General features: G+C 48.1%; 7 protein-coding genes across 7 annotated transcripts; 3 read left to right on the plus strand and 4 right to left on the minus strand.

The window, feature by feature from the left end:
- Positions 1-5335: 5335 nt before the first annotated feature.
- On the minus strand, positions 5336-7134 carry B0H65DRAFT_148643 (enolase C-terminal domain-like protein). The gene is made up of 3 exons (XM_062821046.1): positions 6819-7134; positions 6617-6765; positions 5336-6560 (listed from the first exon to the last, which is right to left on the minus strand). The coding sequence occupies exons 1-3, from the start codon at positions 6920-6922 to the stop codon at positions 5434-5436; spliced, it is 1380 nt and encodes a 459-aa protein (XP_062682513.1). The 5' UTR covers positions 6923-7134; the 3' UTR covers positions 5336-5433.
- Positions 7135-8425: 1291 nt separating this feature from the next.
- On the plus strand, positions 8426-12145 carry B0H65DRAFT_547263 (fungal-specific transcription factor domain-containing protein; the record flags this gene model as incomplete). The annotated part of the gene is made up of 3 exons (XM_062829503.1): positions 8426-8483; positions 8714-9149; positions 9538-12145. The coding sequence occupies 3 exons, from the start codon at positions 8426-8428 to the stop codon at positions 12143-12145; spliced, it is 3102 nt and encodes a 1033-aa protein (XP_062682514.1).
- Positions 12146-15266: 3121 nt separating this feature from the next.
- Positions 15267-16142, plus strand: B0H65DRAFT_148681 (uncharacterized protein). Its single transcript, XM_062821047.1, has one exon. The coding sequence runs from the start codon at positions 15389-15391 to the stop codon at positions 15827-15829; it is 441 nt and encodes a 146-aa protein (XP_062682515.1). The 5' UTR covers positions 15267-15388; the 3' UTR covers positions 15830-16142.
- Positions 15690-18884, plus strand: B0H65DRAFT_148685 (uncharacterized protein). The gene is made up of 2 exons (XM_062821048.1): positions 15690-16127; positions 16396-18884. Exons 1-2 carry the CDS (start codon positions 15846-15848, stop codon positions 18793-18795), a joined length of 2682 nt encoding a protein of 893 aa, XP_062682516.1. The 5' UTR covers positions 15690-15845; the 3' UTR covers positions 18796-18884.
- Positions 18885-19567: 683 nt separating this feature from the next.
- B0H65DRAFT_460440 (uncharacterized protein) lies at positions 19568-21463 on the minus strand. Its single transcript, XM_062826532.1, has one exon. It carries the CDS (start codon positions 21428-21430, stop codon positions 19670-19672), a length of 1761 nt encoding a protein of 586 aa, XP_062682517.1. The 5' UTR covers positions 21431-21463; the 3' UTR covers positions 19568-19669.
- On the minus strand, positions 21464-22531 carry B0H65DRAFT_460441 (uncharacterized protein). The gene has a single exon (XM_062826533.1). It carries the CDS (start codon positions 22313-22315, stop codon positions 21824-21826), a length of 492 nt encoding a protein of 163 aa, XP_062682518.1. The 5' UTR covers positions 22316-22531; the 3' UTR covers positions 21464-21823.
- A 785-nt stretch (positions 22532-23316) lies between these two features.
- B0H65DRAFT_556898 (uncharacterized protein) lies at positions 23317-24871 on the minus strand. Its single transcript, XM_062830067.1, has 2 exons — positions 24189-24871; positions 23317-24007 (listed from the first exon to the last, which is right to left on the minus strand). The coding sequence occupies exons 1-2, from the start codon at positions 24510-24512 to the stop codon at positions 23771-23773; spliced, it is 561 nt and encodes a 186-aa protein (XP_062682519.1). The 5' UTR covers positions 24513-24871; the 3' UTR covers positions 23317-23770.
- Positions 24872-25445: the final 574 nt, after the last annotated feature.

The following is a 25445-nucleotide window of genomic DNA, read 5'->3' on the forward strand; positions in this document are numbered from 1 at the left end:
ATATTAAATTAAAAATCTAAAGTATAAGTAAATAATTTAGGGAGGTAATTTAATAATTACTATACCTTATGTATAATTTTTAAATAGATATTAGCTCCGGATATATTACGGGAAATAAATAGGATTTAGATACATATTATGAATTAAATAGTCCTATAGGAATTATATAAATTAGGAAAGGGGAGGGAATATTAGAAATTTATTGGAGAAGTAAAAAAGGAATAAAATAAATCCAACTTTTACTAGAATTATATTAAAGTATTTAATTAGTATACTAACGGGGAGGGTAAATTCAGCGGGCGGTAAGAAGAGAAAAAAAAAAGGAGGGGTAAATAAAAAAGGAGAAGGTTTATTATAAGAGGAAGAAGTAAAGCAGCGGCAACGGAGTACAGGAGAGTATAAAGGTTCTACGAGGTATACACGCAAGTAGGCCTTAATAAAGCGGTAATATTCGACGAGGGAGTAAGAGAGAGGCGTGCGCTAGAGGCGTACCTTCAAAACGGATAGCTAAATATAGGTGTGGTATCGAAGATGCTAGAAATACTAAGCTCCTAAAGTAGTTTGTATTAGAATATACCTAATAGGGTATAATATAGGCTAAGCTAAGCCGGCTAATTGCAGTAGGTGCAGCCAACTAGAAGGCTCGCATTAGGCCTGGCCTAGCGCACAGGCCAGGCAAACACCTCTGGGCGCTAGCCCTATGATAGAGAGGGAGAAAGAAGCAGATTAGGCTGGTCGGGGAAATGATTCGAAGGGAAGAGAAAATTCGAACTAGGCGGGGAATTAGCTGGTAGAATTTAGGATTCTTTATTTTTATTTAAAATCGTATTATTCTATATATTGAAGGGGTTTTCTTCGTCGACTAGGGTAGGAGGGGGAGGACGCTTAGGCTAAATAAAAATAAATATTAATAAATAGAAATACTAAAACTTCCGAAAAGGGGTAATTATATAATAGGGTAGGTATATACTTTTTTTATAATTTTATAACTAATTTCGATATCGATAACGACTTTCATTTTACTGAACTCCTTTAATAATATAATAAAAAAACTATAACTGACAAATTCGAATTCGTTATTAAAGCTTTAAATAAAGAAATTATAATGAATTTATTTATAATATATTTTATTCGTCTTCTAAGTAGTAAAACTAATATTGATAAAACCTTTATCGATAATTTTTTTATTATATTCGATATTAGACTCCTTATTTTAAAGAATAAAAAATATAAAGATAAGATTGAGGTAAATACTTTTAATTTAGCGCTAACACTATTTATTCTTCGTTATTATTATATTATAATTAATAATCTTACGGATATTATAAGAGACTATTTTAAAACTTTAACCTGTAAGAAATTTTAATAATTCCCTTTTTAATTTATTATTATTATTTTTGTTACCTTCTATAATTATAGTAATAAAGTCTGGGTAGGAGCGGGCAATTTCGATAGTAAAGCTTTTTTAAAATATTAAAAATATTAATTTTAAAGAGATCTACGGGAAAAAAATAGGAAAAGAATAAGAAAAAATATTTCATATAGTTATAGCGCTAAATAATATTAGACTTATTAATATTAAAGCGCTAGGTAATTATTTTACGGAATAAGAAAAACTTCTTTAAATTAAAGAAAATAGATAGATAGACTTTTTTAATATAAAAGTTAGAAAAATAATTATTGTACTAAATAAATAATAATAAATTAGCAAATTCGGTAAATTAACGTTTTTCTTCCGTAATAATATTAATATTAGGAGGTTCGTTAATTTTATCAATATTATTAAATTTATCGATAGTATTAGTAGTAAATTAATTAGCGTTAGCAGTTTATGCTTTTCTAGTCATTTTATTTTAGTATAAAGTAGTAGGGGGGTTAAATCGGAACTTAATTAAATTTTTCCAGTTAGGAATATATTCGATATTTAAAATAATAGTAAAATTAATAATATTATATATTAGCGGTTATTCGTTTACCATAATACTAGTCGGGGTTCCTGGTATTTATATATTCTATATAAGCGCGAATTTATATTAACCGAACTGGAATTAATTAAATTAACTATTATTCGAAAGAATTTTAGTAAGTTCTACTATTTAGGTTTAGTTTATTATTATACCAGGTTTATTAATATTAAATTAATTAAGTACGAATATAGGATTAATAGATCTGGATATAATAGTGCCGGTTTAAAATTACACTTAGATATTGGAAGACGTATTTTGGACGTTGGAAAATAAATTGAAATTAAATAGTATTATATCCAATATAGCTGATAAATTTTGATACTAAAATATAGTAGAAATATAGTTAATTTTAAGACTTCCAGTATTATTAGTATTGAGGACGTTTAAAGACGATGGAGGACCATAGAGAAGTTAATTAACTATAGAACTTTAAGAAACCCGAGGAATAACCTTTAGGTTAGTAAAAGGGTTGAGATAGGTTATAGTATTTCCCGGAGGAGTAATACTTTACTATATCTATTGAAAGAATTAGTATTAAACCTATATTTACTATAATAAATTATTAGTTTCAATATATATCAAATAATTTCTAATAATATTCGATGTTATGAATATAACCGTATAATAATTATAATATATTATTATATTAATATTAAGGTAGCTAATTTAATAAATAAACCAGTAGCATTTCGGGAAAAAGATAAAATATAAATAATAAGGATTTAAATTTACTTCGGGAATAAATTAGAGAATAGCAGGTTACCCGGTCCGAACGAAGGAGGAGGAAAATATTAAGAAATGCGGCCGAAATTTTCTTAAATTCTAATTAAAATTTTATTTTAACCGGTTTTTTCTTCACTGGCTTCTTTAGCAGTACTAACTTCGTCAGTACATTAGTACTTATTATTAATCGTAGAAGTAGAATTTTCGGCCTTACTACCATTATTATTAATATTATTAGTAATTTCCGGTATAGCGCGACCTTTTGGCTTCTTAATAGCGGGGTATTTTGTAGTCTCATTTACTCAGCCACCTACGCATAGCCCTTGCGTTTCTCTTTGTACCTACGGGTCCAAATAGTTGTGACATCCCTACTACACTCACCCACCTACTAATCCTAATGTTATACTATTTAGACCTACAAGATAAAGAGACGCGGCTATACTACAGTCTAAGCTTAATATAGATAGAAAAGTCCATTATACGCACACTAATTATATATCCCCAACTTATCCTATATATTATCGTACTACCTAACGTAATTATATACCTTATATGTACGCTCTATACGTATATTCGATACTATATACTTATTAATCCTATTATTTCTTCCCTCTTTTCCCATTCTTTTTAATATTAATAATATATTTATATTTTTTTAACTATATTGGGTAATTTAATTAATTTCTATACTTATATCTCCTTTATTTATATCCTAATTACTATATATTAACCCCTATTAAAAATCTTCTAACAAATTTTCTAATAAACCCTTTATATTTAGGGTAAATATTTTGGGTATAAAGCCCCTTTTTAAGGCTTCTAGAGTAAATACTAATCGAATAAATACTTCGAGTAACGATTCTAATATTTCTAACCTTATTTAAAAACTATTTGAATATATTAATATTTTTATTAAAGATTATTATTGGACGAATTTGTAGTAATACCTAATTTACCTTTAGATCTATTGAATAATTAAACATCCTAGCGGTATAGTAAATATTTTAGTACGTTTATTAATACTTTTAGGGAATTTATTATACGTAAAGTATTTTCGAATACTAGTATTTATTTATATTTCGAACGGAATAATATTAACCTTCCTTCTAACGAACTTACTATTTAATTTCAAATAAACGAATAGGTAACGGAAAAATGGAAATTACTTCAAATATATTTCTAAATTTCCTTCTACGTAGAATTTAAATCGCTCTTACGGGAATTGAAAATAGTAGGGGTATTTATATTATTCCTTATTAATAAATTCGTTAGTAATATTTTTATTCTTAAAGACGTCTCTAATATTATATAGCTTCGCTTTCGTCTTCGTTCTATATATAGAACTTTAATAAGAATTGCCCCTGAATTAATGGAATTATCTATTGCACTATATATACAATAATGCGTATTATAATCCCTACTTTAAATATATTATCTAATAATTACAATCTTTAAATTCGATATTCCTTCTATTTCTTATATCCACTTTACCCACACTATACAATAAATTCCTTACCCCTTTACCTCTTTCGCTTATATATTAACTAATTTCTTATATTTATAAAAATCCTCTAATTTTAATTTAGCGATATTAATAATAAAATATGATTAATACGTAGCGGTATAAATATTTAGTTAGGCCGGGGTATAAATAACTTGTATTAAATATTAGTATTTAGTAATATTTATTCTTAAAGTTTTATATATAGTTTCAATACTATTAATCGTATTATATCGCCAATTAACAGTATAGTAAATTAACGGTAATAAAAAGTAAATTATTCCTAAAAAAATAGAGAAAGTCTTTTCGCACCGCTATGATTGTCTTTAGATACCGCTATTCAAAATGCGTTCCAAAGTAACTCTACCAAACTAAGACCTTATAATTCATAAAGGGGCTCGGAATTTTTATCTCTTTTACTCTACCAAACGCTACTCATATTATAATTACACACCCTCTATAGCGTTAGTAATATAAAGAACATTAAAGAAACGTTTAATTAACTTTTAATATTAAACTTTTGCTCCCACCGCGGGAGTATAAAGAGGTATGAGAGGGATGTTGCCTTAAGAATATGAAATAAAAATTAATAGATTTTCTGCCCCTACTATTGTATTCGTAGACCTAAGTTTAGCCAAGTTATACTTAGTTCAATTTTGGATAGCGGTGTCTGAAGACAATCATGGTGGTGCGAAAAGACTTTCTCAAAAAATATACGTCCGTATATGATCCTAACTATACTTAGTAGGTATACGGGTCTAAGTGCGCAGTTAATTTCTAATACGAATTGGTATTTAATAGTATTTAGTACTCTACAAGTATGAAATTAATATCCTGATATAATATCTATAGTATCTCTATTATCCGTTAGTACAATATAGTATAACCCCTTATATAAATATATTATTTATATTAATATACCTATATTGCAAAGTGCGAAATCGTATAATACCGTAGGCTATCCTTTTTAATACTACAACCAAATTGAGAACGCATTACCCCTACCATGAACGCACATATGCAGCACGACGCCCGCTTACGAACTTACTAAGGAACAGCAAAGCTGCCGTAGAGGTTCTCACGATGACGTCAGTGCTGTGCCCCGAGTGCAAAACATGATCGGATCAAATTGTTTTGGGTTTCACATGTTTCATAAGGTAAACGGATGAAATATTAATCCTCGATATCATTTGAGACAAAACTTCATAAACCCATCAAAATACATGATTCTTCTACACAACTCTACGAACTCGTAAGCTCCTGGACCTTCGCCACAAGCCCATCAACTACCCCCTCAGGCTTCTCCTTCTTCTCCTCCGTCACCCCCGGCGCTGGCGCCGGCTTTGTCTCCTCAGCACCCGTCACATCCGAGTTAGCATCCGCAGGCGTCAACGATGCCGCAGGCGGTGGTATAAGCAAATAAGCACTGGGAATCAACTTCGCCCTCGCCACGGGGTTCAGTGTTAATCCAAAGCCCGGCTTATCCAAATCCGCCGTCGTTAAGAATCCCTTGGTCGGGATCGGCTCATCCAAGAACAAATCGCCAAATACCGGCAGCACACTCTTTCCGTCGGGCGAGTTGGCCAAATACTCCTGGAACGGCGTGTTCGGCTGGCTCATGACAAAGTGGTAGCTATACGGTCCACTAGCGTGCGGGACAACGGGGATGTCGTAAGCGGCCGCCATGGCAGCCACGCGGAGCAACTCGGTCATGCCGCCGAGCCACATCACATCCGGCTGGATAATATCCAGGTTCCTGCCCTCGATAAGCTTGCGGAACCCGTAGCGAGAGTACTCGTGCTCGCCCGTGGTGAACTTGACGGTGGGGTGGGCGCGCTTGATCTGCTCGAAGCCGTCCGTGTCGTCCGGGCTCAGACACTCCTCCCACCAGTTGATGTTGAGGTCCTTGGTCTTCTCAACGATCTCGATCGTGTACGACACGTTGAGCGACATGTAGCAGTCCACCATCAGGGGGAAATCTGGGCCGACGGCCTCGCGGTGCTTGCGGAGGAACTCAATGTTCTTTTGCAGGCCGACGTGCCCTTCCTCCGGGCAGTAGGGGAGCGGCACCTTGGCGCCCCAGAAGCCCATCTCCTTGGCGGCCGGCGGGGCGGGGCCGGTGCAGTAGAAGTTGAGACGCTCCTTGGTGGCACCGCCAATCATCTTGTAGACGGGCTCGTTGCGGATCTTGCCCAGGAGATCCCAGAGGGCGAGGTCGATGACCGAGATGACGGCGACGGGAAGACCCTTGCGGCCGTAGAACATGGAGGCGCGGTACATTTGCTCGAAGAGGTGGTTGGTGTTTCGGGGGTCGGCGCCGATGAGGAAACGTTCGAAGTGTTGGTGGACGAGCCAGCATGCCGGGGGACCTGTTTTTGTGGTGCCGTTAGCTTGCATCTTGTGTGAATCTGGAATTTGAACATACCTCCAAAGCCGGTTGCGAATCCGACGGTGCCATCGGTGGCCTCGATCTCAACAAAGAAGGAGCCCAGGACATTGATGCCCCAGCTTGTACGGGAAGCCCGATACTTTTCCCATTGTGAGCATGGCGTCGAGATGGGAGAGTCGATTAGCCTGTGTCGTTAATGTCCAGTTCTAAGTATATCCTTGGTGAGTAGAAGTCATACCAATGGCCGCCCTTGACATTGTGGTAATCACCACCCGAGCCAACGCCGCCGATCACAAAAGATCGTATGCTCTTGATGGTAGGAAACTGTCTTGCTGTCGCCATTGTATTTGTGAGTCTTGGGGAAGGAAAGACCTGAAGACAGGAAGAGCACGGGGAGCAAGAGGTCCATGTATAGTAGGTATCTGAGCCAGTGATAGTTCTTGCCTCGGCTTTTTCCAACACCGGAAGCACGAGGGACGACGATCAGCAACCTTCACAGCAATAACCGGGCATCGATGTGGGCCACCGGTCGGGTGGTGATGTCCCGACGACGAACAGATCATTGAGCTTGGCGACCTTGCAGATCACGCATGGGACTTTGGAGATCTCTCGCTGTCCTTTCCCTCGGGGTTCGGGGTTGAGCAGCCACCAACCCCGCCTCGACTTTCCAACGGTGGCCGCATCAACGGTCGCTGGAGGAAGTACCGGCAGATAGGGAAGCCTATAAGCCTTACATTGGCTTGAATTCATGTTTTCAAGGAAGTCTCATGTTATATGATCCAGACGACCAGTTCATCCCTCACTTTGGCCATGGACATTGGGTTTCCAAAATGACAACCATCTGCCCTAACCCCATCTCTTCGGCAGCAATGACCCTAGAGTCTCTTGGGCTTGCATCACCACTCGTTCAAGCTCTTGATCTTGTTGGCTTTCACTTGGTCTTTGCCGTGTCCCAGTATCGCGGTTCGCTCTCGGAAGTGTCCTGCCCCTCCACCTCACATTTACGAATTTGCCGAGTTTCATGGATGGTGGCCAAGAAACGTCTCGGTGCAGTACCATCCGCATCTTCTTTAACCTTGCGAGACTAAAGGACTTGGTCGCCAAGACCACTTTTGGACCAATGATGTGTTATGGTCGCTAACAATTTTGGTTGGCTTTACAACAAATACCTACAATCGACGTGGACGGGACACGTTCTGAAAAGGATATCTTGTACGATCTTGAAGCTGGCGACAAAGTCCGTTAGTGTCGGTCCAAGAGATACACCCGCGGGAATGTCCGTGAGTTGTTCTTGAACAGAAGGCGTGTTTAGGGGCTCAGTGTGTACAGCGGACCTTATCCCGAGATGCAGTGTGCATATACAAGTTACGGAAGTTGAGCACATGATGCATTGAAGAGAACACGTTCCTGTCATGTCGGTGGTTGCCGAACAGGTCTATCCGAGGCCGGATTTCGGAGGTACCTAGGCCCTTATATAGACCTGGCAAATGCCCGCTTATCCCCTTTTGGAATTCCATTTTTCCTCGGCCGTCAATCTGTTCCAGTCTCGTTCCTCTGCTCAACATCAGCCCGAACTTTTACAAGTCAATGCTGGCTTGAATGCTGGCCTGTTGGAGGTGGTTAGCTTGAGCATTGTGAGCTCTCTGACAGGGGCCAGGAAAGAAAGCCTCTCAGGCACTCCCATTGGCCCAACACTCCAACCCTGAAGTCCGTTAGCTCGGGACCTTGTCTGCGCACCACTCTACGCAGCTCAACCATCACTCCATCAAGAACCCCACTAACAGATACACCACAGATGAAGAGCCCTTGGCCAGTACCAACCGATGAATGGAAGTAACTACCGACATGGCTCCCTCCAAGGAGTGGCTCGATGTAGTCGTTCACAGGGAAGTTGCAAAGGAAGGTTCGTTTCCCTAGTGAATTCGTCTTTCCCATTGATTTCTCCAAGTAGACAACCAAAAACAGCTAGCCCCGGAAGTCGTTTAAATTTAACCATCCTTTTCTCCCACCGAAGCATGTACCTACTCAATACTTCCCACACTTGTATCCAATAGAGGTATCCATCGATCCCTTCGGTTGTTAGATCCCGTCCAGTGAGGAGCTGCAAACAAGAGCGCACTGACTCCGACACAGCCCCAGAGCCCACAGGGCATTCCATCTCACAAGCAGCTCCACAAACATCCGCTGCTTTTCATCCCGAACATCCTCCCCGCTCGGTCACCATCACGCCGAGCAGAGCAGCACCCAGAACCCGACGCGGCAACAACAACGCTCGGCCCAGATTGGCCGTCAATTCTCATACAGGTATCGGATCGCTGACCAGCGCGATGCAGTCCCAGCCTGCTGCTGCTGCTGCTTCAGGCTCCAGATACAGCGGGCAACAGTATCATCAAGCGGCAGGACCGTCACGACCGCCATTGCCAGCTCCATTCCAGGGGCAGCAGCATGACCAGCCAAATCCCTCCGTCTATAGCGACGACGGCCAGCAGAGCGGCGACGACGACGAGAATGACCACGGTAACGACCAAGTGCTTCCCAATGGCAAGCGAAAGAGACCCCTTTCTGTTTCGTAAGTCCATTTTGTTTTTTTCTCCTTTCTGTTCGCCTCGACAGCCTCCACCATGGTCTCGTCATGTTGTCTGTTAATGCAACCATGCATTACACGCGTTGTGGATAACACTCGGTACCGTCCTGGCATGGTCACCGACAGCAACCACATCCATCACCTGCGCGTCGGGCTTTTCATACCTTGTGTACTTTACTTCCAATTTAGACTGTTACGTTATTGGGACATGGAACTGACTGGAGATTACAAGTTGTGAAACTTGCAAAACTCGAAAGGTTCGCCTGATCTTCCCATTGCGTCTCTCCGCCTCACAGCATTTCCCCGTCTCGTCAAAACTAATGCTGAACTAGGTAAAATGCGACCGTGGCCAACCAGCCTGCGGGTGGTGTAGCAGAAACGCAGTTGCATGCGAGTACAAAGAACGAAAGAAGCCCGGCCTCAGAGCAGGCTATGGCCGCGAGTTAGAGCAGCGTCTCGACAATCTCGAAGGGGAACTCAGAAGACACGCCGAGATCCTTGCGGCACATGGACTCGATGTCAACAGCCCTGCTACCGCCAGCAACAATGCCAACAACAGAAATAACCATGCGCCATCAGGCCATCGGAGCAATCCAAGCCTGCAGAGCAACGACCATGGCACACCGCGCGATACCGGGCCGCCTCCGGTTTTCGCTTACGCCGGCCCAGATTCAGCTGAGAGGGCTCTCTTCATGCAGCACAAACCCTCGACTTCAGCCGATTTTGGTCTGGGCCCTCGCACTCCAGCGGGCGTCCATGACAACTTCCAGCACGTGGCAACTACTCAGCCTCATGTACAGCCGGCCATAACCCCTAGTGCGGCCGTCCAAGAGTACTATGGCGCCCCCAGAGCCGTCCCCCATCAGATAGCTGGCCCGTCGCTAACAGCCATTTTGCCGGCCACGCAAGGACAAGGAGGCACTGAACAGGAGCTTCCGCCGTATACCGTTTGTTACGCCCTCATGGAGCTATACTTCAAACACATCCACCCATGGTGTCCAATCCTGGACCGTGAGACGACGAAAGATCTCTTTTTTGGGGAAAGAATCCCGAATGAGGAAGAAAAGATCTTACTGCATGCCATTGTTGCTACAGCCATGAGATTCGCAACGAAAAAAATGCTGCCCAAGGAAAGTCAGCAGCGTTTCTACACCGCGTCTAAACAGCGTGTTTTACTATATGGAATGGAGCATTCGTCCGTCATGTCGCTGCAAGCTCTGGTGATCCTTGCGCTGGATCTATGCGGTAGTAGCAACGGGCCCCCAGGATGGAACATCATGGCTCTCATCACTCGAGGGGTGGTGCAGCTTGGTTTGGCCGTGGAGACGAATTCTATGACGGTTTCTCCAAGCTATCCCTCAATCTACACTCTTCGCGCCATGGTCCTTCCAGAACCCCTCGACTTCACAGAGGAGGAGTCCCGAAGAAGGTTGTTCTGGATGGTATATGTGCTCGATCGTTACGCCACCATCTCCACGGCGTTTGACTTTGCGCTCGATGACAAGGAAATCGACCGGACCCTCCCATGCCGCGACGAGCTGTGGATCAAGAACCATAAAGTTGAGACTCGATGGTTCCACGCCGCTGACGACGATAGCCGGCTCAACAGCAACAACTCGGCCGACTACCAAGTCAACAAGCCCGAGAATCTCGGCGCCTTCAGCTACTACATCGAAATCCTGGGTATCCTCTCCAAGATCCACAAGTTCCTCAAGCAGCCCGTCGATATCTCGTCTCTCACCGACGTTGAAAATTGGCAGCGCCGCTACCGAGAACTCGACACCATGCTCAAGGTGTGGAAATTCGAACTCCCCGATGACTACAACCACATGGCCAAGATCTATGACCAACCCAGGGTTGCCCGTACTTTGAGCTGCGCCTGGATCATGCTCCACGCCACCTACCACACCGCCATCATTCGTCTGCATTCATCAGCCGCATATCCCACCGTCCGTTCGCCCATCTTTTCTCCTTCCTACATGGCCTCCCAAACCTGCCGCGACGCAGTCAACAACGTCCTCGCCCTGGGCAAATTCGTCGTCGAATACAACTTGCTCTCCACACTCGGCCCGCCCTTTGCGTTCACGCTCTGGGTCGCTGCCCGCGTTCTACTGGTCCACGGCAGCACCGTTGAGCACAGCCTCAACCCGGAAATCAAATTCTTCGTCGACACCCTGCGCGAAATGGGTGAGTACTGGCCCGTAGCCACGCGCTACTCCAATCTCTTGACGCGCGTGCTAGACGAATACAAGGCCAGCGTGAGCGAGGGTGACGAGGTGACGCCGAGTAGCGTGCGGATCCTGGCGGACATGCGACGAACCGCATTCGATTTGGACTTGTTGATTAGTCGCCAGCCTAGGCATGGCTCGAGGCAACATGGAGCTTTGACCACCGCGGGCGGAAGCAATGTGATGAGCGCAGGCGTCATGGTGCCTACCATCAACAACGCCAACGGGCACTTTGCTATGGGAGCAGGAGGAGGAGGAGCAGGAGGAGGAGTTAACGATCTGGAATATTTCGATGTCTTTGACTTCTTCAACATGCCCAGGTTCCCTCTGTCAGCCATTGCCCCAGGACAGAATGCCGGCGGGACCGAAACGAACCAGAACCACGGCGCGGACCAGGTGCATGGTATGTCAGGCACTGGCGGAAGACGACTAATTGACAATAGCGAGGGTAGTAGCAAGCAGCCAGGGCAAGGGATGAGCAACGATATCATCCATGGCCCGGCACTGGGAGGAGGATCGGCACAGGGAGTGGGGGAGTTCAATATCATAGATTTTATGGTGCATCCAGAGCGCGATTGGCTTGGAAACTCTCGCGGTTCTTCTTGGGTCGATGCCACCGGATCTGGATCTGGATCTGGATCTGGAGCATCTGGAGTTGGAGGAAGGCCTGAACAGGGGGTTGCCGCTACTGGCTCTAGGACTAGAACTGGGAGTGGGAGTGTGGAGGGTGCTGGGGCTACTCATCAGGGCTAGAAGCCTCCCCAGACCCCCCAATCCGATCAAAGGGGAAGACTGCCTTCGATTCAATCCCTGTTGAGTATGAGTGGAGCTGGAGCTGAGGATGATGCTGTTAGAACCCCAGGAACAAGAACAGGTGACCGCCCTTCAGATCACTACTTTCAGGAAAGAATGGGGTATTATTTTCAGGGTTCTTCGGTCGCTGCCACTGGATCTGGATCCGGAGCAGCTGGAGTTGGAGGAAGATCTGAATGGAGGACTCCTGGCCCTGCTACTGACCATGGGACTAGGACTGGGACTCCGAGATGGGCTGGGACTGGGAGTGGGAGCGGAGCTGGGGCTGGAGCTGGGGCTGGAACTTGGGATGATGCTGCCGTAACACCCAGAACAAGCACAGGTGACCGCAGTTCAGATTATCACTTTTCGGAAGGATAAACTGTGAGACGGCGAGAAGAACGGGGGGCGGCTGAGATCGGCTGAGATCATGTCAGGGACGTCGTCTTGGAGCAAGAATCTGACGGAAGGGCCTTCTTGCTCTTCTTCTTCTTTGGGTGGGAGTTTGGGATTGGGTATGGTGTGTTTCTGGAAGGCATGATCGATCGTTGGAATCTCTGAAGCTGCCGCTGAACTGAGCGTCTGCTCATTATTGGCTATGCAACAATGTCTAGGTGGGCTAGGCGCGTGTTCGTGGATATACAGCGCGACCATACACGAAGGAAAAGGTTTATCGTGGAATATTTAGCAGGCACAGCCATTAGCTTTGCTTGTTATAGATATGAAATAGCGTAAGGTGGTATGAGCAACGAAGGAATAGCGGGTTTTTGAAGTAATAAATGTTTTGAGTATCTGATCCAATCCGAAAGGTCTAACATTTTTTCAGGGTATTGAGTTGTTCCGTTCTCAATGTGCCCGTCTTTTAACTATCATGCCCTTTAAGCTGTGTGAAACGAAAATGTATTATGCGATGACGGCATCGCGTTACTTGATGGCCTGTGAACTTTGCCAAATCGATGACGGATTGCATGAGGTGCTACGAGTGCCACGGTAGTGATGGTTCACGGTACACAAGATCTTTTTGTTGGTGTTCCATGGGATCGGGGGAAGAATGCTGTGATTCAGGTAGCAACCAGGTGCCAGGGCGGCGTGGAGTTTCAGTGTTCAGAAGAAATGAATTCGAATGCCCAAAGTGAAGAAGAGATCGTGAAAACAGAACTGAATAAATGTCATTGAAGAAAAAAAAAAAAAGGAAAAAAAAAAAAAAAAAGAGGTTATCACCATCTCATCTCACCCGACAGCCAGGGCAACAAGGGACGGATCGCCGGAACCGCCCGTCCGTCGGTCAAGGATCAATCAGTCCAATGTGGAGATTTTCGTCGCATGCACAAATGTCAATGTTCAATGTTCGGGGAAAAGAAAACCATGGATGCTCCATGTTTGGGCGGGCCAGATAAATCCACTGTATCAACCGGTTATACCCACGGTGTACATGAAGCCCGACTTATGTCGAAGTCTTCCAGTGACCACGCAACGCAAAATAGAGAGCAAAAGAGGATAAAGACCGCTGGCTTCTTATGTAAAGATCTTCCGAAGGCTTAGGAGTTTGGAAGCGCATTCAGTGGCTTTGGGAAGGAAAAGATCAGAGCTGTTCCGTCATACTAATTGCCGTCTTCTTCAAGTGCAAGCCGGTACGTGGCCGGGTTGACTTTTCGTAATGCGTATTCGTTATTGACCTCCCAAATTTGCGATTTGAATTCGCAAGTTGAGCTTCAACGCTCGAAATGGGTAATCAATCACTTAAGATTTAGGAATGGTAATAGTAATTTGACAATTTCTAACTTCACGATACCGGGCGAAAGTATCTTGGTAGACATGGTTCGTGCCACTTGGTGTTTTTGCTACAGTTTTGGTATGGGGACCGTAGATATAAGACTGCGTTTGTTCTGGTACGGTTTTCGTACAAAAGGCCTCATATGACCTTTTTTATACTCAAAAAGGCGGCCAATTCACTCACTGTTCTGAGTTGAGTTGTGACTCGCCTTGGGGGTCTCGAATTGAGTTTAGTTGGGTTGAGTTAAGTCGAGTTGGTTGAGTAAGTTGAGTTATTCCAAACGCTGTACGAAACCCGTACGAGAACAAACGCAGCCTAACTAAAACATACAGTGGGTTTATCCAGCCCGGATTTTCGTCGCATGCACAATGTCGATGTCAATGTTCGGGGAAAGAAATCCATGGATGCTCCATGTTTGGGCCCGTCCGCGGGCATGAGCGGGCATGAGGTCACAGGCTCACGGGCGAGACAAAATGTCCACCAGATTAATGAGATAATATTGCCTACATTCAGATTGCCAACCAAAAATAATCAACAGCCAACGGATTACCACGCAAGGTGCCCAAGGCTGTCAACTACTGTGTACATATGATCTCCGAGGGAAGAAGCGAAACGAGGCGCGAGATGGGGCGAGATGGGGCTGGCTGATTTTACCCAGTTTGAAGAAATGAGTATCTGCAGCAAAGTAACAGACTATCATTCGTCCCCCTCTCCTACTTTACCATACTCGTCGTTCTCGCGACTCTTGGAGGATGGACAGTGACACAAATACAAGAAGGAAAGAATCGGCCCAACGTCCAAAACATGAATCATGCTCTCGGTCGATGGTTGACGGTTCAGTTGTCGACTTGTCGTTCGGTTGTCGTTAGCTTTATCAATTGGATTGGGTGTGAGTGGGTTTTGGTCGCAATGATCGGGGACCGGGGGAAGAACCAAGGGAGAACCAAAGTGGCTAAGCTGGAAGTGGTTAATGCGGGTGCATTGGGCGGTGAGCCGTCCTTGTACCTCTGTAGTTTTTGGCAGCTGGTGGGTCGAGTATTTGTGTTAAGAAAATTGGTGAGGAAGTGGCACAAAGCCGTAACAGGAGGGGAAAAGCCTGCCAGCTGTGGGGGAGGTGTTTAAATGGGACTGGTGTGGTATCATTGGTGTGAGCGGGTACCTTTTCGGCTCATCGTCTCTGGCACACCCGCCCGCTCTGGGCCTTTTTACCTTTGTGGTGGGAGTCCAGGTCTTGGCTGCAGCTGCAAGAGGGCTGCAACGATTGCGCCAGTGTTCTTGTGCAGTGGTGACCTGGCGCGTCCTCGACCTCTGGAATCGAATCCACTTGGGACGCCAGTCATTCTGTGTTCTGTGTTGTTCAACGCCTTCATACCCAAAAGTGAAGCACATGAGGACCAGACCGGGGCCTCAAATGGGGACAAGTGGAAGACATGGATCAGAGGGGGGAGGGGGTGACGCCCAACCAGTGGACGCCATTTTTGTCGTTATCAATTCATTCTTTTGTTTTTTCCCTCTCTTTTCTCTCTTCATTTCCCTCCCTATCGACATACCTAGGACTCTGTTTTGCTCTTCCATTTCTTTTGTTCCTAGACATCCTTGGACTAGTTACCGGGTTCACCGTCCTTTGCCTGCCAACCCTTGCGAGTCCCGAGTCAACGATCCGTGGTCCTCGTGCTTTTTCCCGACCTTCTTTTTCTCCATCTATCCTGACAAGTCTGCCGCCGCTCACTAAGTCAATTAGGGGTCGACATTTCAGCAGCATGGTGGAGGTGGTGTTGACCAAGACACCGTCCTCCTCCTCATCCTCCTCCCCTTCATCCGCCTCCGACGACAACACAACGAGTCCAGTATCTGCCCTTCCGCGTCCCTAAGGTACACACTATAGGCATGGGAATGGGAATGGTAGACGCCGCGACCCCGACCGCCGAAGAAGTAGCCACCGCCGCTGCTGCTGAGCATACTGAGCCCGTAGCTGAGCTCGTGCCGCAAAATCCGACAACACCCCAAGCCGCCATGATGGATTCCAACGGCGATAACTCCGCCCAGGGGGCACAGCCGTCGGCTATGCGGTGCTGCTGTGGAAGGGAGGACTGCGTCTATCTTAGGCACAACTGTACTCGCCTCAAGAGTGTCGAGCGCGATGTCCATACGGCCGCCAAAATGGGCCAGGTGAGTAATCAATGACGCGGACCTGCTTCCTGTTGATGCGTGCCGCATTCCTTCCATCCGTTCTTTGTGCGCCCGCCACCGTCAATCGCTCCCTTAACATCCCTTGATTTCGCTCCTTTCATGGCCTGCTCGCGAATCCATTCACCTTCTCTTCACAAAATGCACAATGCTGGAGTGGTCAGAAAAAACACCCGCAACACACGGCAAATGGCGCGCGCGACAACCCAGGCCGGAGGAATGCTTCTCCTCGCTGACCTTTTCCCTCCAGACCCTGCTCATCCGCCATGAAGCCTACATGGCCGCCGCCGAACGCGACCGCGCCGAACTCACCGCTCGCATCGAACAGCTGGAACGCGAAAATGCAGAGCTCGAGGAGAAGAACAGGGAAACGATACACGAGAACTACAGCCTCCACGCCGAACTCGAGTCGCTCAACGATACCGTCCGAGAGGCCGACTCCCGGATTGACTACCTCGAGACCACTCTACGCGAGTCCCAGCGAGAGATCCGCCGACTGGAAATGGCGGCGGAGAGGGCAGCGACCCTGGAGAAGCAACTCACCATGCTCGAGGAGGAACAGGCGACATTACATGCGACCTTGGTCAATACACAGGAGGAGGCGCGCACCGCCATCACACGTTGGAAGCAGGCCGAAAAGGGTATCAACGACTTGCAGGAACAACTGGAGCGCATGGAGAAGGAAGCAAAGGAAGAACGGGAACGACACGCCGAGGTGATCGGCCGTATCGAAAAACAACGAGAAATGGAAAAGGAGCTCAGCACGGCAGCAGGCAGACTTAAGGGCGCTGCCGCTGTCAAATCCCTATCCGACACCAAGAGCAGTAGCAATGTCGTGTCGCATTTCGTACGCGACCTCTTGCAGGACAACGCCAACCTACAACTGGGCATTGCCGAACTCCGCGACATGCTAATGAACTCACACGACGAAATCCAACTCCTACGGGAACAGATGCACTATCACCAGCCGTTATCAAGTAATAGTAAGCAGATGGGTACCGTATCAACACTACAGACAGAATTCGACGATCCAGACTCGGCCAAAACGCCAAAGATAGTTTCGCAGGCCGTACACGTTCACCATCATTATCATGTTGCCCAGAAGGGCGAGTCACGAAAATCAAGGAAGAACAGGAAATCCATTACTTCAGGTACCTTTTCGCCGCCACACATCATCTCAGCACCTACAACACCAGTATCCTCCCAGAACCCCCAATGGCAGGCGGGCCGTGGCCTTGGGCCACCATTTGTCCCGCGTCACAGTACTCACGATTCCACTTCGACAGCAGCTGGCCGTTGGTCCCTAATATCCGAGATGCCTTCCGAATTTGCGCCATCCTCCGCGCCGACCTCTCCCCAATCGAACCCCCGCCGTAACTCGGTTTTCGACCGCGGCATCATCGAGGTGTCCGCCCCCAACTCTCCCACAACAAGTCTCGATCCAGCTTCGCCCGAATGGAACCGAAGGTCCCACCGCAGACAGGCGTCCCAATGGTCGACCCGTAGCACGGCAATGTACAATTGCGGTACTTGTTCACCACCGTACCCCGGCCACCGATCGCTAGCCGGTCTCGTTCTTGCCGAGGAACTCAACCAGGCTATGGGCGCCTACACCACCGACGACGTACCCGACATAGCCCATGGGGTTTCCTCCGCCGAAGACGACACCGTCGAGACCATCAGCGTAAATGGCGATGGCGACGGCGACGACCCGGCGATCGCGGGCGACGACACCATCCATAACGATCTCGACTTCCACCCCGAAGTGGCCGAGCAACGACCAGGAGGACTCCGACGGATGACCTCACACGAATCCATCATGTCCCTCTCCAACGGTCTCGACATCCACACCCTCAAGGTCCGCCCGAGCCAACTGACCCTCCGACCCCTCGGCCTCAGCGCCGCCGGAACGGGAATCAGCAACGTCACGGCCATGCCGACCATCTCGTACTCGGGCGCGCGCGGTTCGCGCGGAAGCATGCACGCCAGAGATAACTTGGCCCTGGTAGGACAGCGCCTACCCCGACCCGTATCCACCTCCCAGAATAACAAACGTCCCTCGGTCGCCGAACCGCCCTTTTTCCTCAATCCCAATCGTCGCGCCCACACTGACGGTTTGCATATGTCCTCTTCTGTGCGATCAACAGCCTCCCGTCAGCTGTCTCTTCCTGCCTTGGGTAAGCTAGTCTCGTGGCGGCCTTGGGGCCAGAGTTCTAGCCAGCCGACCACAACCGAAGCGCCCGTTCCGGGAAGAACAGGATTGGAGCCAACCCCGGAACTCCCCGAGCCCACACCCACCCCTGTTGGAACAAGCACAGGCACAGGCACCGGCCTAGGCATCGCCATCGCTCCAAGCGACGGCAAGTCCTCCTACCGAAGCTTCAGCTCGTCCACCACCACCACCGGCACGGCGGGGACGGCGGGCACAGCGGCTACGAGCGCCACCACCCCCCTGTCGTCTTCCGTGCGGTCCGTGTCCTCTGCGACGACGGGGACGACCATCAAGCCTAGGGCGCCGGGCATCAATCAGCCAGGCGTGATCCCAGGGTTTTTGGCGAGGAAGGGCGGGTTGCCGAGTAAGGTGACGGTGGAGGCGTTGGATGGGAGTCAGTTGGGGAGTATTGAGGAGGCTATGAGGGAGGGGATTTAGAGGTGATGAATAAGGGTGAGGGGGATATAAAGAAAGGAATTAATGATGTGGATGATGGGGGTGGAACTGGAAGGAGGGGTGAAAGAAGGAGGGGGGAAATGCTGGATGGGGAACGGAACGAAAAGGTTGGATTTGCATATTGCATACAACATCATTATTGAGACCTTTTTGGATACAGATCAGATATAGTTGTTTCGGATTTCTTACTTGTATAGCGACCCAAGCGATGGATGGTCGGCAGGGAGAGATTATAAGGGGATTTCTTATCTTGGACAGATCTATTTTGGTTTTTTAGCATGTTTGCGTTTTGCATTAGGGACGGTGTTTTGGGTCGTTCAACTTTTCAAGTATTGAATTGGATGTCTTCGTTTGGGTTATCTATGCCCTTGGTTCAGTCTCAATCTCAGTTGTTGTTGCTTGCTCCTTGGTTCTTGCTTTTGCTGTTTCCTTTCTCTTCTTGTCTACCGCCAGTACAGCTCCGACATCCGACACTACCATAGTTTCTTTGCGATTGCTTGCGTCCCAATGCACGGCAAGAGGTCACCTTTCCTGCGCTGTCCCGCCATGGAAGTGGCGACCCAGATAGATAGAAGGCATGTATCTTATGTGAAGAAGGAAGGCATCACGGCGAGAAGGAGCCCAGCGATACAAGGATGGAACCCAGCAGTAAAGGAAGGAGGAGATTCCCATCAAGGGAGCCCACAACTGATTGGAAGTCCGGTTGGGGACGAAGGGACTCGTGTATTTAAACCAGCCCCCCCCCCCCCCCCCCAAAGGCCTTGGGAGTAGACTATTTTCTTTTCATCAGATCACACACTTTCTATCCAATCAATTGGATCACCATTTTGCTTACATCTATCCCATACACCTTGGCCTAGACGAGGAAGAAATCCCGTTTTTCCTCCCTGAGGGTGATCTCTCCGTCCATGATGCCATCACAGTATGCGTCCCCTATGTAAGTAAAGGTGTCTTCTTCTGCTGTTGGTCTTAGGACGAAGGGGATCCTTGCCCCTGGAAAGACAGTGACGACGTCCCCCGACTTCATCTCATGCGGCCCCATTCCCATGTACCCTTTCTTCGTGAGATATAAGCTCTTGCCGGCCATTTTTGCGAGACAGTCGTCATAGTGTTTCCCTCCATCTGCCTCCAATGAGTGTGCAGTCCATTCAAGAACCTTCTTCTTCTTATCTTCATCCATACAGTCCATCCAGCCGGGCGCAGTCATGTCGATTTCCAGCGCTTGCAATTGCTCCAAACTACGTCTCAACCTGTGATATTCAAGGACCAAATCGGTCTTTGTCCTATGTTGAAGCATGGTCATCTGCCAATCGGATGCAATATCTCCAACGGGCACACGCCAAAGTGCCTCCTCCCTTCGTGCCGGAGTCTCGTATATGGGTTCGTCCTTCTGCTTCGAAAGCTCCCATAGTCTGTCCAACTTCTCGAAGAACGCAATATGGTGATCGCACACCTGCAGATTCGTCGCCAAGTTGAAGCGCCCTCTATATACCATCCCGCCCGCCACTTCAATGGTGTCAACGAGATATCCCCGTAAACCCAAAATCCCAGCGGTCCGATTCGGCACCATCTCGACTGAACGATGAGGCCCGCATGCCATGAGCATCTTCTTATTGGTTCCCGTATTCCCTTTCTGAGGATTGGTGTAGTAATAAAAAGCGTATCGCAAGCCAGACCTCCAATCCGGTACCCATGATGGTAGCTTGTCATGACTCCCATCGTCGAGAATTGTTTTGGGGAACTGCGAATAAGAGAGAAGCTCGACCGGATATCCATCCTTCGTCTTTCCGATGATAGCCTTTGCTACCTCGATCAAGATTTGTGCAGTTCCCGTTTGGCCGGAATAGTCTGGTTTGATCTCTAGGTCGCCAACATCCGCCGCCAGACCCAGCAAAGCATAAACCCGATCTCTGTGAAGCTTCGTCTCTCTAGACAAAAACCTGTCCGTGTACGTATCGGTGAGTAGTCGAAATAGATTGTCGCCCCCTTCCCCTTCCATGATCTGCTGGAGTCTACGCTCACGAGTTGCGTGAGACTGAGCTATCTGTTGTATAAAGAGGCCCATAACCGGGATCACATCTCTTGTTATCATCACCCCAGCTAGTAGTTCAATGTCAGTGCTAAGGGGGCTCACGCCGTCCCAGTCCGCCGCGTAACCACTCTTGCGCAAAACCTCTCGCACGGCGTGAATCATACAAAGGGCAATCGCCCCAACGATGTCGTAGCTCACCGGCGGCTTCATTCCACATACAAAGACAGTGTCGGCGCACTGACACGCCTCCTGCACGACCCACACGCGCGTAAACCATGGGCGTCGGAACAGAGCTCGCAACTCCCCCGACACCCACAATCGAACAAGTCTCGTTGCTCCTTCCTCCACAATTCCCATGGTGGTCTTTCCAGTGCTTGCATCGGCTTTGTTTGTCGTGCAGACCACTGCAGCTCCGTCCAACGCTTCTGTATTGACGACACCCACACCCACTCCCATGTCAGACCCAACTTGAACGCCATCACCATCACCATCACCAGGGATATCAACGACTTTGTCATCTCCAAAGGTAGTACCAGTACCTGCCCCGACACCAATACCACTACCACCACTCATCTCCTTCACCATCTCCTCCACTATCTCCTTCCCCACCACCCCCCTCCCCTCCTTCTTCTTCATCTCTCCCACACCTTCCCCATTCCCCCGTTTCCTCTTCTCCCCAGCATTTTCACCGTCACCACCCAATATAACCTTTTTCACCAATTCATCAATCCTCTCCGCATCGCCCGCCTCCGCCCCAATGCTCTCAAACTCCCTCCCAAGCTCCGCCAATGAGTCCATCACTTCATCTGACCCGTCCGCTTCCGGACCCAACCAGATCAGCACCTGCTCGGCGCGCGAGTATATCTGATTCATGAGGCCGACTTGCACAGCTTTCTCGTCCGAATTGGATTGGTCGATGCAGAGTTGGTCGATCCAGAGGGTTAGCTTGGTCAGGGGGTGGTCGCGGTGGTGAATCGCTCATAAGTGGCGGAGGCAGGTGTCTAGCGAGGAGGTGATGCGGATTATACACAACCTTTTTGTTGGTGTCATTTTGGCGTGTGCTTCCTCTCCCTCCCCTCTCCCAGCCCCAGCCGCCCTAGCCCCAGTCCCACCGCCATCGACCTCGTCACCAGAAGAAACGCTAACCCCGCTTGTGAGGTTTGCGAGGCTTGCATCTGCATCTGCATCGTTGCCGTTGTCGCTGGTGTTGTTGTTGGAGTCGATGTAAATCAGATGCGTCTTGTCGTCGCTGCCCCACGCGTAGGAGAGGGCTTTGAAGGGCGCGGGCGAGGAGATGGGCGTGTTGTAGAGGCGGCAGTGGAGCGGGGAGGGGAATTCGGCGGAGGGGAAGAGCTCGAGGAGGCGGATTTCGGTGGCGGGTGTGTTGAGGGGGATGGTGGTGTAGGAGAGTTCTGGGTGGGTTGTCTGTGGTGGTGGCGGCGGTTGCGGTGAGGAATTGTTGTCCTCCATGGTTGGTCTTTGGGTCGGTGTTCTTGGGTTGTGTTTTGCGAGGAATGGTGACAAGAAAACTGCAAGCCGGGTTTCTGGCACTCAAACGAGTTTATGATGGTTGAAGGGTTGATACATATCATTTCCTGAGAAGTTGAACAACGAGTGGGATGAAGCCAAGCTCCGGTAAGCGCAACGTGCCATTGCAGAAGTGGCTTGTGAACTAATAGGTTTTCGGGCAACTCAAGTGGATTGTATACGCTGTTCTGAAACTGAAGTGGCGTACCAATTGTAGGGGCCTGAACACTTGTCACTTCACTCACGAACCGACTGTGTTGACCTCTTAGAATTGAGACCCATACACCCCCTTTTCTCAGGTACTCTGTTAAGGGGGGTTAGGGTTATTAATGGTTTCTGTACAACCTGAACATGCGGATTACGAGTACGAGGACACTCGAGTTTTTGAGTCCCAAGTTGGAGTCTCAATCAGCTAGAAACAATCCGAATCGACCTTCGAGGAAGTGCTCTACCTCCTCTCCCAGTTCGCAATTAATGCAGCAAAAAATGACGAGGATATCATGTGCGCAAACATCAAGGATACTGCTAGGTACCTATATTTCTATTTCCATCACACGCAAACCTTCGGAAATTATCGCATGAACTTGCTATTTCTCTACTCCCGAATCCCCCAAGCCTTAGCAAGTTATGTCGTACACAATGAGCAATGCACCGATTCAACTTCGCGTACTTCCTTGCGTCGTGGCACGACATCGGCGAAGGCTCCGAAGCGCAGACAGAGTAAGAGTGTCTCAGCGTCCCTTTTTACGACACGAGTCAAAGTTTGAACACAGCATATGTCTCAATATACATGGCATGTATGCTTCGGCAATTATCTACCGCTACTGTGATGACGATGGCAAAGCTGCACTTTGATTCTCGAACTGACGAGAGAAAAATCTCCTTTTTCCACCCATCACAACACAGGTGAATTGGTTTAAGATTCAATTGGAAGGGCATTGATCATTATATCCAACGATGGGACTCTTATCCAACAGATACCCAGCAATCTGATAAAAATACGAAAAGTAAGCCAGACAGACCAGGTACCCACACGCGTGACACATCATGCACCGGCCACCGGGTCCCTTGCATGCAAACCGATGCCGCCAACCTTGTCTGGAATGCCCGTTCCCGGCTCGGCACCCGATATGCCCCTTGGCCCTTGACCCTTTCGCCGTTTGGATTGAAAACGAAGCGAACATTCCGAACGGGTCTGGGCACCGACATTTGGTTCGGCTCGCGTACCCAATCACCACGGATACATTCCAGCTCATTCTCACTCACGCTTTCCACAACCTCTTCACCGCAGCACCACACCCTTGGCTTCCCCCTCCCCCCACCTCCCATAGTCCCTAGGTTCAATCTCTCCTACCTACTCACACTCCCCTTAACCCCCTGCCCTGACGGTTCAGCAACCTAAGCCTGTCCAGGCAACGTATAGCTCCCCCCAATATCCAAAAGATAAGCCAAAGAGTTCCACTCCACATCCACGCTCTTGATCTGCCACATCTTCTTCTGCTTGTTGTACACCGCGCCAGCGACGGCGATGCCGCGCACGGCCTTCTGGGCGGCGCCGAAGGTGGCGTGCCAGATGACGGTGATGTAGTTGCAGTTGAAGGTGGAGAAGGTCACTTGGAGGGGGAGGTTGTCGGGCTGTTTTTTTGGGGTGGTAGTTAGTTATGGGAGGGAAAGGGGAGGTAGAGGGGGGGAGAGAAGGGAGTAGGTGAAGAGAGGTGAAGAGAGGTGAAGAGAGGTGAAGAGAGAGGTGAAGAGAGAGTTGAAGAGAGAGGTGAAGCAAAGGCAAAGAGAGACTGAGAAAGGCAAAATAACGAACCATAACAGTCATATGATCCACAAACTCCTGCTTAGTCGCGAACGTAGGCACCGATCCGTCCAACGGCTTCCCGATCAAGATGTTGATGCTACCGCTCGTGTCTTTGAAGTCGTCCGTGAGGTACTTGGCATCGGCGATGTTCCAGGCGCTGATCATGCGCACGTAGGCATCCCGGAGGGTGTTGGCATCGTCTTCACGGAGGCACTTGTTTTTATCATCGTAGGTGCGCGACTCGACTTCGGATCCGGACTGGGGGAGGGCGACGGCGGAGGTGAGGGCCGTGAAGGCGGTGGCGAGGACGGTGAGAGATGGGAGGAGATGCATCTTTGTGGTTTGGTGGCTCTGTTGTTGCTGGCGATGGCGGATTGGACTGAGGAATGTTGGACTGGTGAAGCGGGATGAGAGATAGAAGTTCTGAGCTGGTTGAGACTCGAGGGAGGAGCTTCACTTATACTTTGATCGATATCCTCATTCCCTCGGTCACGCGAGCCAGGGAGGGCCGCTCAAAGATCGTCGTACAAACACGGGAGTACCTGACTCCCTCCAGCTCCCTGCCCAGGGTGGACTATACGGAATACGGGGACTCGGCAGTAGTTACCCCTGGTGTAAGTCACGCTGTCATGAACCATGGTAAAACTGCGCCAGACATAGTGCAAATCCGTCAGTCTATCAGTCAGATGTGCATCCATCTCTGTCCTGTCCGTCCGTCAAAGAAGGTTGCAATTCCTCCCGGAATGTCTCTCCTGCGCATGCACACTCCTCCACAGACCATTCGGACCAACCAGGGTGATGGGCCCAATCATCAGCAACGCCTCCGACGCCTCATGAACCAAACTTGAGAGTTTGTTCAACCTACCGCATCCCTTGCTTACTCAGACAATACATGAGCCTCAGTGCAACTGCAACGACGGGAAAAAGCCAACAGGTGTAGTTCAGGCCCAGCCAGGTCGTCAGCCTTACGAAAAAGAAACAATATTTCCCGGGAATGGCTCGGAGGAACTCGCTCAGCTTCCAGCCCTTTCTTTTTCGGAAGACTTGAAGGAGAAGGAGGGACGGAACCACGGAAAATCGAAAGAGGAACTCTGCAGGCAATACTTACCCAAGTGGAAGTTTACGGGTGCAAGTCATATTTTGTCCGACCACACACACCCCGCAAATACCACGGGACGGGCCATGATATACTTGTTGGTAAGCTCAATTGGGAGTCTTGGGGAGTCTTCAACCCGGGGAAATTTCAGCCGTGGCGTCTTTTACTGC

This window comes from Neurospora tetraspora (genome assembly GCF_033439725.1).
Source record: "Neurospora tetraspora strain CBS 560.94 chromosome Unknown B0H65scaffold_3, whole genome shotgun sequence".
Lineage (NCBI taxonomy): Eukaryota > Fungi > Ascomycota > Sordariomycetes > Sordariales > Sordariaceae > Neurospora > Neurospora tetraspora.

Excerpts from the sequence above, each read along its gene's own strand:
- B0H65DRAFT_460440 (XM_062826532.1), bottom strand. The coding sequence starts at position 21,430 with ATGGTGAAGGAGATGAGTGGTGGTAGTGGTATTGGTGTCGGGGCAGGT.
- B0H65DRAFT_148681 (XM_062821047.1), top strand. The coding sequence starts at position 15,389 with ATGGATCAGAGGGGGGAGGGGGTGACGCCCAACCAGTGGACGCCATTT.
- B0H65DRAFT_556898 (XM_062830067.1), bottom strand. The coding sequence starts at position 24,512 with ATGCATCTCCTCCCATCTCTCACCGTCCTCGCCACCGCCTTCACGGCC. Across the intron at positions 24,008-24,188 it reads TGGATCATATGACTGTTATG|CCCGACAACCTCCCCCTCCA; the intron begins GTTCGTTATTTT and ends CCAAAAAAACAG.
- B0H65DRAFT_460441 (XM_062826533.1), bottom strand. The coding sequence starts at position 22,315 with ATGGAGGACAACAATTCCTCACCGCAACCGCCGCCACCACCACAGACA.
- B0H65DRAFT_148685 (XM_062821048.1), top strand. The coding sequence starts at position 15,846 with ATGGGAATGGGAATGGTAGACGCCGCGACCCCGACCGCCGAAGAAGTA. Across the intron at positions 16,128-16,395 it reads CGGCCGCCAAAATGGGCCAG|ACCCTGCTCATCCGCCATGA; the intron begins GTGAGTAATCAA and ends TTTTCCCTCCAG.
- B0H65DRAFT_148643 (XM_062821046.1), bottom strand. The coding sequence starts at position 6,922 with ATGGCGACAGCAAGACAGTTTCCTACCATCAAGAGCATACGATCTTTT. Across the intron at positions 6,766-6,818 it reads AATGTCAAGGGCGGCCATTG|GCTAATCGACTCTCCCATCT; the intron begins GTATGACTTCTA and ends TTAACGACACAG. Across the intron at positions 6,561-6,616 it reads ATTCGCAACCGGCTTTGGAG|GTCCCCCGGCATGCTGGCTC; the intron begins GTATGTTCAAAT and ends CCACAAAAACAG.